At 51.3% G+C, this 13706-nt stretch overlaps 2 protein-coding genes across 2 annotated transcripts in view; both read right to left on the reverse strand.

Moving 5' to 3' along the window:
- MYO15A (myosin XVA) overlaps window positions 1-4379 on the reverse strand; it is a 49304-nt gene extending 44925 nt beyond the window's left edge. The window contains exon 1 of the mRNA XM_029957820.1: window positions 4341-4379. Coding sequence (XP_029813680.1) covers window positions 4341-4379 — 39 coding nt within the window. The remainder of the gene's footprint in view (window positions 1-4340) is intronic.
- Window positions 3970-13501, reverse strand: DRG2 (developmentally regulated GTP binding protein 2). Its single transcript, XM_025894507.2, has 13 exons — window positions 13498-13501; window positions 12994-13154; window positions 11743-11832; window positions 10566-10626; window positions 9418-9508; window positions 8959-9031; window positions 8727-8817; window positions 8450-8547; window positions 7500-7576; window positions 6760-6848; window positions 5854-5912; window positions 5377-5430; window positions 3970-5287 (listed from the first exon to the last, which is right to left on the reverse strand). Exons 1-13 carry the CDS (start codon window positions 13499-13501, stop codon window positions 5201-5203), a joined length of 1035 nt encoding a protein of 344 aa, XP_025750292.2. The 3' UTR covers window positions 3970-5200.
- Between the last annotated feature and the right edge of the window lie 205 nt (window positions 13502-13706).

The raw sequence follows: 13706 nt of genomic DNA on the forward strand, positions 1-13706 counted from the left end.
CGGGCACCTCCCGGCTGCAGCAGCGCCTCTCACCATATCCCCTTCCCTGTCATCAGTTCTGCATCATTGCACATCCACTTTCAAACACCTGTGGGCAGGTGGGGCCACCCTGCTGCAGCTCTTGTCACTCCAGTCACAGCCCCAGGAGTGCCAAGAACACAGGGATAAACTGGACCAAGCCAGCAATGTGATAGCAGCACAGACCTCCAAGCCTCTGGGGCAATGTGGGGTCTCTCCATGCTCCTCCGAGCACCCATCACCCCCCTGCCCTGGCTAATTTCCACCCCCTCCAGTTCCCCCCTCCAAACTGAGCATGGGGACCCAGCACATGGACAATGCACGGCACATCCCTGCCTGCCAGCTGCTGCCTGCTGCCCACGAGGGAGGTGTTATGGGAGGAGAGAGGCTGGAGCAGATGCTGGAAGCACAGACCAGCTGGGCATGATGCTGGCGTGCACCCAGGAGTGCTGGCTGGCAGCCCCGGAGCCAGGTCACAGCCCTGGGCCATCACCTCAGTCCCAGAGCCAAGCCCAGGAGCCTTCCCAGGGCAAAACAGCCACATGGAAAAAGGAGTGTGGGGAAGGGGTGGTAGGAGACCTGGGGCAGAGAGTCCTGAGGGGAGGGGGCATTCAAGGGAGGCTGCTCTGCTCTGGAGGGCCGTGGAAACATGGGGCTGTTGGGAAGGCAGGAGGCAGAAGATGAGATGGGGGGGATAAAGGCAGCAAGCACACAGGTAGGGGCAGGCAGAGGCAAGAGGACACCACACACCCTGTCCCAGAGGATCTGAGCTGCAGCGCTTGCCTAAGGACCAACATCACACACAAAGGTCAGTCTGGCCAAGGCAGCGTGGCACTGTGACCCCAAGGGAAGTGCCACCCAGCTGGGGGACCCGCAGCCACTCACCTGGGGTAGCCAGCTCACCTGCACGGCCTGGGGCTGACCTGGTGCTCCTGGCTCTGCTCCTGCTGGGGACCATCCCTCCCCCGGAGCCGCGGGACCATCGGTGCAGCAGCAGCTGCAGGACCCAATGCATATTTGATGAGGGCTATTATTCTCATCTCCACTCATGAGCGCAGGGATGGGAGCTGATCTTCCCTCGGCAGAGCTGGGGAGGGGCAGGGAGGCAGCGAGGGTCCTGTCCTCCCGTGGTCCCTGTCCCTTCCCTGGTGATATAGCTGGACAGTCCCACAGCCCCTTCCCTTCTGGAATACAGATCTGCACTTCAGTGCAGCCCAGATGCGAACAGCTGGAAAATGGCCCTGACCCATTCCTGCCCCCAAACCAATGCGAGTTTAGGACAAGAAATCACTGGGACATGGGAGCTGGGGACAAATGCACACCTCCCCACCCTTCTTCAAAGCTGGGTTGGGAGCAACCAGCTCCTGAGGCTCTGGCAGCCTCATACCAACAATACTGAACCACCCTGTCCTTCTCAGGCAAGCAGGGCATCTCCACCTCCCTTCACAAAGCTTCCTTCTCCCCATCCCAGCACTGGGTTCCCGCATCCCACCACACTGGGGACCATTTTCCTGCAGTGATGGAGCCTGTGGCTCTCCCAAATGCGAGGGCAGCAAGAGCATCCTGCTGCAGCACCCGAGCTGGGAAAACCTCCCCACTTCCTTCTCCTCCAGGCAGGCACGTCCCTGCCATAATGCGGTGGGTATTTATTATGCTGATTCCTCAGAACTGCGAGGGCTTAACTGCAAATTACAATCAATAGCCCCAATCCCCTCGGGGCAGCTTCATCATTTAGCAGGCGCAACCAGAGGAATTCAAAACTATTTGCCAGCCATAAATCCTCCTCCCCGCAGCCCTCCCGAGCCGGCCCCGCGCCACCCGATGGCTGGTTGGGGTGACCCTTGTCAGCATTTGAGACAATTAAGCTGTCACTGCCGATCGTGACTCTTATATACAGCCCCGAGCGGCACTTGGGGATGTCACCGTGATGGGGTGAGGGGAGCTGGCTGAGCTGAGCCCGCCGCAGCAACCGTCTCTCATTGAATTAAATGAATGTATTTGGAGGCAGAGTCGCTTTTTATTACCTTGCAAACGATTCCTGACTAAATTAATTTATAAGAAGGGTGTTCAGCCAATCAAACCTGCTTGATTGCCTGGAACAGGCATTTTAAAGAGAGCACGCCTGGGGCCGCCGCTGGTTCCAGAGATGGAGGGCGGCTGATGGGCTGCAGCGAAGCTGATCCGCCCCGCTCCGCACCTGGAGCGCTGTGCTCAGCCAGAACGGCCCCGGGGATGGGGCAGGATGAGCACAGCCCTCGGGGAAGAGCAGGAATGAACCTGGAGACGGCTGGAAGAGCAGGGGAAGGGCAGGAGCTGCAGCACAGAGCATCAGCTGGACTGTTTGAGGGCGGCTTTCTCCGAGCATCACCCAGCCAAGGCTTCCCTCCTACAGCACAGAAATGCAGGGTGCTGCTGTTTTGGGAGCAAATCCACAGCTTCTGCCTCTACCCACCCTCCCAGAGAGAACAGCTCTTCCCTAAACACACAACAAGGAGTCTCTGAGCACATCTCCCTTTGGCAGCTCCCCCAGGGAGCTAAGGGGGGTCAGGCCAATGCATAGAAACATCACAGAATCACCACAGAACCGTTTGGGTTGGAAGGGACCTTAAAGCTCATCCTGTTCCAAGCCCCTGCCATGGGACACCATCCACTAGCCCAGGTTGCTCCAAGTCATGTCCACACTGGCCTCAGACACTTCCAGGGATGGGGCAGCCACAGCTTCTCTGGGCAACCTGTGCCAGGGCCTCACCACCCTCACAGGGAGGAATGTCCTCCTAACAGCTAATCTGTATCTCCCCTGTCAATTTAAAACCAAGCTCTTTGTCCTATCACTGTCTGCTCATGTAAAAATTCCCCCTCCACCATTTTAATAAGCTCCCCTTAAACACTGAAATGCTGCAAATTCCATAAACCCCAGGAGACTCCAGTACAACCCCAATGCTGGAGCAGATTCTCCCCTCGCCCCTTGGATCTTGCCTCCTCAGGATTCAGAGATGTCCATGGAAACCCACCCCTGCACGAACTGCAACGTTTGCAGCTTTTTAACATCAGTGCAGAACAATTAGGGAAGCGCCTGGAAGAAGGAATGCTGCAATTAAATGGTGCATTTTCAAGTGCAGCTATAAACTCGCTGCCAGAAAAGCTACTCTCACTGAAAAAAGAAGTTGGCTTCTTCTAGCTTCACTATTTTTACTTCATCCCCATTCCAATTTTAATCATGGATCAGTTCGTTTTCAACAGGAAAAAATGCCCATTTTCCTAAATGAGGCTAATTAGGCAGAGGGGGTTTTAACGATATGCTAAAATCAATTTGGAACCCAAACACAATGAGGTAGCACCAACTACCCAAGAATAGGAATTAGCAGGTAACACTGTGCATTCAGCCTCACACCAAGCACCTCCCCAGCTCCCTGCACTACCTGGGCTGAGGATGAAGCCCTGTCAGCAGTTCTGGCTGCCCAGCTCCATGCTGAGCCTTGGCAGCCTCCAGAATTTTGAGGGAGAAGTCAGAAACTCAGGGACAAAACGAAACCAAAAGTCTTTGTGAGGGCAATTCTGCCTGTGTGACCTTCACAGGAAATGGGAAGGGTGAGTTAATGTGCTGGAACAGCATCCCACCCAGCTCACACCAGGAAGGGCCTGCTTTCCATTGCCAGCTCAGGGATAATGTGGATAATTTGGAGCTCATTCCCCACTCGCTGCCTCTGCATTCAGGGTTTCCTCTGTGCTCCAGCTGTGAACAAAGCCAGGAACAGGGAAGAGGACTTACAGAGTTCAAAGTCACCTTCTTAGCTTGTGTGTATAACATCTATTTATCTCCCATCACCAGCCTCTTGCAGGCACTTGACCTTCTACTCCCCCCTACAACCTCCTGCGACAGCATCCAGGATTCCTCGGGTGGCTGGAGGTAAAACAGAGCGTTAGGAAACACAGCAAACCATCCACCCGCTGTTCACATGAAATAGCAACTTTTTATTTTCTCAAATAAAATAATCCTTCCATTTCTGCTCCATCAGGTTGTGAGGGGTGGGGAGGAGCAGGGAGGAGGGAGGAGCCCTGATGAGACAGGTGTCACACCTGTCCTCACAGTTGCTCATCCACATCAGACCGAACCCTTTTCCAACGAAAGAAAATAAAAGCTATTGGCAGCTCTTGATCCCTGAAGGCAAGAGCTGTCCTCTATCAGGCACTCTGAATTATTTAGCAACGGTATTCAATGGAAAAGCATGATTAGAAAAATTCCAGACTTCTGATGAACAATATCCAGACAAGCAACAGTGTTTAACAGGGCTGGCGTAAAACCCCATGGCATGGGATGGTACCTTGAGCTCCAAAGAGCTGTGACTGGAATTCAGGGGCATGGTTAAGAAGAACTCCAGCTTGGGGATTAACAGGCAGGACAACTCCTGCCCAACAGAGGAGGAAGCTCCCAGGGCAGCTCCTTGATGAGTGATATGCCAGAAGTGAATCCTCACTGCAGACTGTGGCTCTTGGATCGTACCCTGCTGCAGTTTGGCCAAGATAATCGTTCATTAACAGTTTAATTTCTCATCTCTCAGTACCAGTTGGACCAGGATGTCCTACAAACCCCACTGCAGGGCTAAGAGAGGCACAGAGTGCCAGGTCTTAATGTTAATTGAGGTGGGACCGTTATAAATTGGGGCTGTCTCGGCTGCAGATGTGTCCAAGGAGCAGGGGAGGGGGAACTTTGATTCTGTTTCAGATCAATGCTTAAATTAAGTGAATGGATGAGCAGCAAAGCATCAGCAATGTTCTCTCAGCCCAAAGCACAGGGCCAGATTGGTTGACACCAACCCAAACACTTTCCTAGGGAGGTGAGCACGTGGATCCCTGTGCAAACCCTACAAGAGGAAGGACACTGCTGGATGTGGGAACTGTGTCCTAGAAGAATTGGCTCCCTTTTAATTTTTAAGGAACATTACTTGGCCTGAAACACTGTGAGATGGAAACCCATCTTCCCCATCCCCACCTGCAAGCACAGTAGCCTTGTTTTCTGCCTTCTTCCAAGAGAAGGAGCTTCACAGAAGCTTTCTTGGCTGTGGAACACGTCTCCCTTTTCCTTTTTCTTTATTTTTTCTTTTTTTTGTGTGTGTGTGTTTTGTTTTGTTTCTATGTCAGTTCCAATTGCAGTGATTAAAGACAAGGCCAGGCACCAGCAGAGTTATTTCTTCACGATCTGAATGACATCCTCATGCTCCATCATATGGGTTAAGCCCACTCTTTGAGGGCTGTACTTTGTGCTTGTCCCCTTTAAAGTAAAAAGTGAGGAAAAGGATTAGGAGAAGCCCAGTCAGAGACACCTGAGGACAGGAATTCCATTAGCTGTCAAACACTTACCCACACCAAAGCATATTTGAACTGGCTGGCTAATGATCTGTGAATCCGATGGCACTACAAGACAGACAGGCAGAAGGTGAAGTATTTAGTGGCATCTCTTTGCAAACAACTTTTTCAATATTCAGGAACTAAAAGACATGAAGGTCTGTGTCAGAAATTACAATAATGACTTTAAGAGCCAGTTAACAGCACTTGAAACAATACAGAACAGACACAGGAATCACTAGCCCACAAAAATCCCCCTTCCACTGCTTCCATGTGCTTTTCACTGGGCTGCTTTCAATAATTATTGTTTAAACCTTGCACAGCAGCTGTGAAAGAAACCTGAGGCAGATAAAAATCAATCAAGGCAACAAAAGGAGAAGCCCAACTAAACGCTGACAGGTCCTGAGCTTTATGAAGCACAAATCACAGCAGGCCCAAGAGGAACCTGTGCCTTCTGCACACAGGGAAATGTAAAACATGCAGAAAAATTACCACATGCTCCACAGAGGCCCCTTTCCGTAGAATAATGGCATCTGTAAAGTCTGGTCTCTCTGTGGAGAAGCAGAAGGGAGGGGAAAAAGCATGGGATTTTCATCAAGTGTGTTCTAATATGCTGACTATCTCACATCACCCTGCACTTACTACTCCCAAATTCCTCCTCCCTGCTCCCACACTGAACAGGTATCCAGTGGCTGAAAGCATCAAATCAGTTCTTCACTACCCTCAAGTGCAGTTCCCCACACCACAGCCAGCAGCTTCCTCACAGCCCATCTGATCCAACTCCATCCCAGACACTTGACTTACGACAAACAAAACCACCCAAAGCAAAACACACCTGCTCAAGGAAAACCAAACTGCCCCAGATTTCAATGCTTAGCAAGCTCAGAGAAAGTTCCTTCATCTCCCCATATCCACCCAAGTTCAGCTGTTCACAACCAACCTGGAACAGGTTATAGATGGGCCTTTATCACTGGGAGAAGCTGCAAGTAGGTTATAAAGCAAAAGGAGGATCAAAGGCACTGCCAGGGGCATGGGAATCATCAAACTACTTGCAGTAGGATCAGGAAACTTCTTCTGGGTTGTGATGGGCTGAACTGTTCATCACAGCGTGCATAACAAGGAAGAAAGCTGTGAACTTGCACACCTTATTTCCTTGTATCATCATGCAAAGACTTATTAAAATTCAGCTCTTGTAAGACAGAATAGGAGGGCTGTGGGGGGATCCACACATGGCAGGATTAGATGGAGCAGAAAGCTCTTCTCAGGAGCTGAAAGCTGGTGAGGGAGAGCATAATTCCAGCATTTCCAAGGCACAAGCCCTGCTGGCAGCCTGTCTTTCTTTGATGAGTAGCAGCCTTTGTGCTTTTCAAACTTTCTGTTCAGCTCATGGTCACTTACGTCCTCGTTTCTTGGTATAGATGCAGGTAAGTGCCAGGTATTCCCAGAGCTTTTCCAGCAAGTAATCCAGGTTCAGTTTCATGCCACAGCTGCAAAACACCAGGAACATCTGTTGTGATTTAGAAATCCAGGAGAACAAGGTGAACTGTCTTATCAAAGTGCTGGGGAATGAGGGAAGAGTATTTAATGAGGCCAGGAAAGGAAAAACACAAGGTGAAATGGCCTTAAGCCAAAGGAGGGCAAGGTTAGAGTAGATACTAGGAAGAAATTCCTTACTGTGAGGGTGGAGAGCCCTGGCACAGGTTGCCCAGAGAAGCTGTGGCTGCCCCATCCCTGCAAGTGTCCAAGGCCAGGCTGGAAGGGGCTTGGGGCAACCTGGGCTAGTGGAAGGTGTCCCTGCCCATGGCAGGGGGGTGGAACTGGATGAGCTTTAACCCAAACCATTCCATGATTCTATGAAATAAATCAGGCTTCCAGAAGGGTGAGCAGCTTTGAAGCAGCAAAGCTCCATCAGAAATATCAGCACTTCTAAGGAAACAAGCTAGACTGGAGACAGCATGGAGAAGCCAAGCTGCCTGCCTCTCCAGGGGAAGAAAGTCTGGAAAAATCTGCACAGCAACACTGCTTCTCATCCCAGCAGCCCTGGGAGAAGCCACTTTCTGGGAGAAGCTGGAGGAAGGGGTGTGAAATGACCCAGCACACCATGAGACCAGCACAAAAGGCAGTGTGACAGCTCCTACCTGATGACAACACTGTGGGGCCTCCGAGCAAGACGATCCACTTCCTCCATGGATATCTGGTCAATCTTGTTATAAACCTAAACCAAAGGGAAAACAACACAGCCCTTAGGAAGGCAGTTCAGCAACACTATAACACATGCACAAGGTAGTTCCAGCAGCTGAAACAGAAATGCAGATCCTGTCAGAGGATAAGCCAAGGCTCTCAGTAAAACCAACCGTTAAATTTCAGAAGCCTGAATATAATTTTTGGCCTTTTAAAATTCTCCCTTTGGGATGGCTTGGAACACATTCTCCTGTGGTTTTTATTTCATACAGACCCAGTGGCTACAAACAGAGCCGTTAAGGGAACTCTGGCACACAAGGGACCAGCAGTGGAAAGCCGAGCACGGAGCTGGCAGCAGGGGAATTGGAAGTTCCACACGTGGGATCAAACTCCCAGCACCAGGGCTGGCAGCTCCGCTGCTCCAGGGCAGCATCAGCCACAAGAGGGCCCAAGGAACACACACAGCACGGCTGCATATCCAAAGCTTATAAAAAAACTCCCCGTTGAGCCATTTTCCACCTCTTAAACCTCAAATTGTTATTGTTTTAGGAGCCAGGAACAAGGGCATGGGGTGATAGGACTAAGGGGAATGGCTTTACACTGAGAGGGCAGAGTCAGATGGAATAGTAGGAAGAAATTCTTCCCTGTGAGGGTGGGAAGGTCCTGGCACAGGTTGCCCAGAGAAGCTGTGGCTGCCCCATCCCTGGAAGTGTCCAAGGCCAGGTTGGACAGGGCTTGGAGCAACCTGGGCTAGTGGAGTGGTGTCCCTGCCCATGGCAGGGGGGTGGAACAAGATGAGCTTTAAGGTCCCTTCCAACCCAAACCATGCCACGATTCTGTGAAGATCCAGTGTTTCTTCTGGCAGAGAAAGGAGATGCTGGATGTAACAGAAGCCCAGGATACTCACATAGAGGCAAGGCATGTAGACCCTGTTGCCTACAATCACATCAATGAACTCATCAGGGGAACAATCCTCTCTGAACAGGACCTCAGCATTGAAGATTTCTGAGGTGAACATTGTCAAGGCCCAAATCCCAACACAATTCTGCAACCACTGCGAGCCCCAGGCTGAGCTCCCTCAGGAGAACCAGCACCAAAGTGATACCAAGGCTGTCCCACAGCAGGAACCACTGGAATCATGACCTGCTGATGGCTGAAGGGTCTCCTGCTTCAGGAAAGGATACTGTATTCATGGAGGATGAGCTGCACCAGCTTCTCGGAGCACTGAGTCAACGTGACAGTGGAGTTGAAGGAGATGCCTCCACCCTTCTTGGGCTACAGGAGGCAATGGAGCAACATGAGAATATTCTGCAAAATCATCAGCCCCCCTCAGCCTGTGCAACACGAGGGGCAGCACACAGTGAGCTGGCCTTTGAGCAGGCAGCCAGACACCTGCAGGAGCTCAGGAAGCCTCACCTTGAAGTAGATATTTGGTTTGCTTTTGTTCAGCCGGATTCCTACAGATTCCAGTTCTTTCTCCAGCAGGGCCCTGCAGGGACACTGCATGTCAGTACCTGTGAGGCTGAGCGTGGCCAGGTGACACCCAGACCTTTCCTCTTTCACTTCTGTGTTGAGACAGCCCTGCCAAAAGTTTTCACTACAACCTAAAACCCACCTAATGCAGGCCAGAGTCTGTGGTGGAGATCCTGGTTGACATTCCCATCTCTGACAGCCATCCTGTGGGAATGATCCTTCAGCTGAGAACCTAAGCCAGTCAGCTATGATGCTTCTCATAGAGTACAACCTCCATCTCATATCCAATAGCTTAAGCACTCATTCCCCAAGTGCTCTCTACAACCCCTCAGGGAGCTGTGGCACATTTCCCGGGCACATGGGAAGCCCTAAGCCCACCCCCCTTGCCCAGTACACACTCACCTCTGCACCTCCCCCTTGGTGGCATCCAGCATCATGATAACAACATCTGCTGTCCTGGCAACAGCGATCACCTGCCGACCTCTGCCCTTCCCTGGGGAAACAGCAGGTGGATGTGCATCAGCAAGAGGAAACAGCCATGAGTTCCATGACAGATGGGGACTCCTGCCCTGTGCAGCAGCTTGGAAGCAATGAAAAGGGTCCTGCAGGGTTGCCCTGGCTGCAGTCAATTGCTGGGGGCCCTGGCCCAGGCAGCACAGAGCTCACCCACAACAGGGGCGTGGGCCTGGGACACCTGTGCAGAGGGGTTACACTTTCTGGTCAAAAAGGAGAGAGATCTTATTAACCAGGCCATGCTCCTTCAAAAAGAAACCATTAGGAGATCTTCTAAAGTTTCCTAAGGCATCTTCTGGCACTGATCTCTTCTCTCTGGTGACCAGTGAACAGACCTGAGGGAACAGCTTCCCCTGTGTCAGGGCAGGTTTAGGTTGGATCTCAGGAAAAGGTTCTTTCCCCAGAGGGTGGTTGGCACTGACCAGGCTCCCCAGGGCAGTGGGCACAGCCCCAAGGCTGCCAGAGCTCCAGGAGGGTTTGGACAATGCTCTCAGGGACAGGGTGGGATTGTTGGGGTGTCCTGTGCAGGGCCAGGAGCTGGACTGGATGGTCCTTGTGGGTCCCTCCCAACTCAGGATATTCCAAGACTCTATGATTTCCTAAGCTGTCTTCAGGACAATGACAATGCAGAGAGACAAAGCCAATATCTCTTCCCAGAATCAGGAGTCATGGGAGGACTGGCAGGAATTCAGGGAATTAGTCAAATGAGGTTACTGTTTAGCTGTGATTCCTCCCTCCACCTCTCCAGCATCTTTCTTTAGATTTCCTCAGTACCAGAAAACAGATGAGCCAGATAACACCCAGGCAAGGAGGTGAGAAGTGACTGGCTGGCTTTTGGCTCCCACCTCCTTCTGCTACATATAGACCCTTATGTCAGCTCAGGGATAGGAATTGTGCCTCACATAGGATCAAGGACTCTAAGATTTGGAAAGCCAATGTGGGAACTCTTGGCCCAGGAAATCTGTGAATGCCTGAGACACCCAGGGGCACTGCTGAGGGCAAAGCCCTCCTTTCCATGAACACAGAGATGGGCCAACCTTGTGCTGCTCCTTCAATGATTCCAGGCAGATCCAGCAGCTGAATATTGGCTCCTTTGTACTGAAAAGGAAACAGAAGGATTGGAAGTTGAAAGCTTTTTGTAGGGCACCTGAGCTGCCTTGAAAGCCCCAAGCACATGCTGGGGTCCGAATCCTGTGGAGAGTGGAACTGGATGGAGCTGGCAGAGCAGGGGAACTCTGCACAAAGCTGATATCTCTGTTCTGAGGCAACTTCCAGAGCATTGCTCCACTATCCCAGCTGTGCTCAGTGCACACAGCTGTATGTGAGGTCCTGACCCCCTAAAGCCTCCCCTGACTGCAGCTGGACAAAGCACCAGGAAAAGAGCATTGCAGTCTTGTTATCCTGAGCTGGTGAAGAGGAAAGGAAAGGAAAAACAGCCCTTACTTTCTTGGTCTAATGAGAAAAGTCAGTAACGAGCAAGTGCCACATCTCCTACTGTGATGGTTCAGAACTATTCAGGTGTGTTGCAGGTCTTACAATACCGGGGGAAACACAGGAGGTTCCCATTCCTCAGATCTGCAGGGCATTGGCTTTCAGCTCACAGCTGTGCTTGGATGTGTTACACTATTTATGTCCCTTTCCACACCAATACAGCTACTTTCATTATTTAACTCCCCTTTCCATCCTGACCCAGATTTCCTCACTACTCTTGGACACTTTTCAATTTGATATCCTTTATCATTTGCTTTACTGATGGATGTTTAGGCCACCACCACCAAAACTCCTCAAAGACAGGAGGAGCTGCATTTTGTTTCAGAATTGACCACAGTACAGATTGCCTCTTTTAGAGTTTCATTAAAAACAAATCTGTCAAGGTTTGCAGCCATCTGGTCACTGGCACTGACAGCAGTTATACAAACTTCAGTTGAGCACTGTTGTATTGCTCTGGTCAGTCAAACAGCAGCACACAAATCTTGATCAGGCAGTCAATCCTGAAGAGTTATGGAGTTTAGGGAAGAGCTAAGTCAGCACTGCAGGCTGCAGAAGCCCCGAAACCCCAAGCACTCAAGATCTCCCAAAGCTTAAAGTGAAATTCAGCACAGACCTTTGGATGTCTCTGCTCCTTAGTGGCACACATAGAACTGGTGCAAACACACACTTACATAGCTGGGTTTCCAAACACTACTATGCCAAAGGGAGGAGAATCCCACTTACCTCTATGACTCCTGGGATGCAGGTCAGTGTGGTGAACTCGTACGACGCGGCTTCGCTGGCGGTTGAGGTCATTAAACTCAAAAACGTGGACTGAAAGGCAAGAGATCACCACCACTAGAGACAGGCAAGTGAAAAGGCAAAACAAGTGGCACCAAAGGGCTCCTCAGCCTGTGGGAATTATGGCTGTTTCAAGGGAGTGAGGTGGTGACACTGTCATCAAACGGAGGTAAATCCTGTACTCCCCCCCCTCTCTCCTCAGCAGTGCTGGGGCTGGGCAAGAACAAGTCTCAGGCCATTACCCCAGAGCACAGAGCATGGAATCAGAGAATATCCTGAGTTGGAAGGGACCCATCAGGATCATCAAAGTCTAATTCCTTGTCCTGCCCCAAGAATCCCACCCTGTGATTCTCCACACAGATTAAGGAATGTTTCCCTAGCTCCAACTTTCAGCTCCCAGAGTACAAAAACCTCCTCTGAATTCACGGCAAGAAGATCAAAGATGAAGAAAACATGGATATCAGGTTGCTCAGAGAGGCTGTGGCTGGCCCATCCCTGCAAGTGTCCAAGGCCAGGGAATTGGAGCAAACTGGGAGAGTGGAAGGCATCCCTGCCCATGGCAGGGGATGGAACAAGACCATGGAATCATGGAAGAGTTTGGGTTGGAAGGGACCTTAAAGCTCATCTCATTCCAACCCCCTTTCCATGGGCAGGGACACCTTCCACTAGCCCAGGTTGCTCCAAGCCCTGTCCAGCCTGGCCTTGGACAGTTCCAGGGATGGGGCAGCCACAGCTTCCCTGGGCAACCTGTGCCAGGGCCTCACCACTCTCACAGAGAAGAATTTCCTCTGTATGTCTAACCTAAATTTCTCTTCTTTCAGTCTGAACCCATTCCCTTGTCCTGTCACTACAGTTCCTGATGAACAGTCCCTCTCCAGCTTCCCTGGAGTCCCTTCAGATCTCCACACAACCTTCCCTTCTCAGGCTGAACATCCCCAGCTCTCTCAGCCTGTCTCCATAATAGAGGTGCTCTAGTCCCCTTATCAACTTTGTGGCATCCTCTGGACTTGCTCCAACAGCTCCATGTCCTCCTTAGGTTGGGTGCACCAGACTGCACGCAATATTCCAACCGGGATCTCACGGGATGAGCTTTTAAATCCTTCCAACCCAAACCGTTCCTTGGTTCTGTGATTCCAAATCTGCTTTGCAGCTGCTGCAAACCACAGGAGCCTGGAAACACAGACCCTGACTGACCTTGCCCACGGAAGGAAACCCGATCAGTGCCACGCGGGCATCTCCTGATTTCATCACATCGAAGCCCTCGCCCTTGGCCGCCGGGGACTTGGAGGGTTCCAGCAGCTGAGCTCTGTACTTGGCAAGCTTTGCCTTCAGCAGCCCCAGGTGGTACTCAGTGGCTGGAATGACACAAACACAGCAGAAAGTTGCTGGTGATTCACTTCTGGAAGTAAGAACCTTCCTAAAAGTAGACGCTGCGGATCTTGGTCAACGCCTTCACCGCTGTCGGGCACAACGCTGCCCCCGGGGTGTTCTGTCACCTTTTGGGACACTGGGCATGGAGAGGAAACCTTTCAGGGACTGCACAAAGTCAAAATTAAGGGAAACGGCCAAAAACTTCCCCAAGTGAAAGGAGCAAGGCAAAGGGAGAGCAGGTGCAGGAATGAAGGGCTGAAGGGAGCCAGTCCAGGAGGGAGAGACCAGAGTGGGAAGAGCCACTCCTGGGAAAAGGCCCCTCCTCACACATGGTCATATTCAGCACTCCAAAACCACAAGATTATCTTCCCCTGCTCTTGACAACTTTTAGAGACACATTTAACTCAGAGCTCACATGTGTGGCAGTGCTTTACTGCCTCATTCTTAGCAGAACACCTGAATTCACACCTGATCCAGAAAAAATGAAGGCAGTTGTTTCCCTCTGTAACAGCGAAGGGCATCAAACCAGGAGCTTA

Source organism: Manacus vitellinus, unplaced genomic scaffold, assembly GCF_001715985.3.
Source record: "Manacus vitellinus isolate BGI_N305 unplaced genomic scaffold, ASM171598v3 scaffold_12_pilon, whole genome shotgun sequence".
Lineage (NCBI taxonomy): Eukaryota > Metazoa > Chordata > Aves > Passeriformes > Pipridae > Manacus > Manacus vitellinus.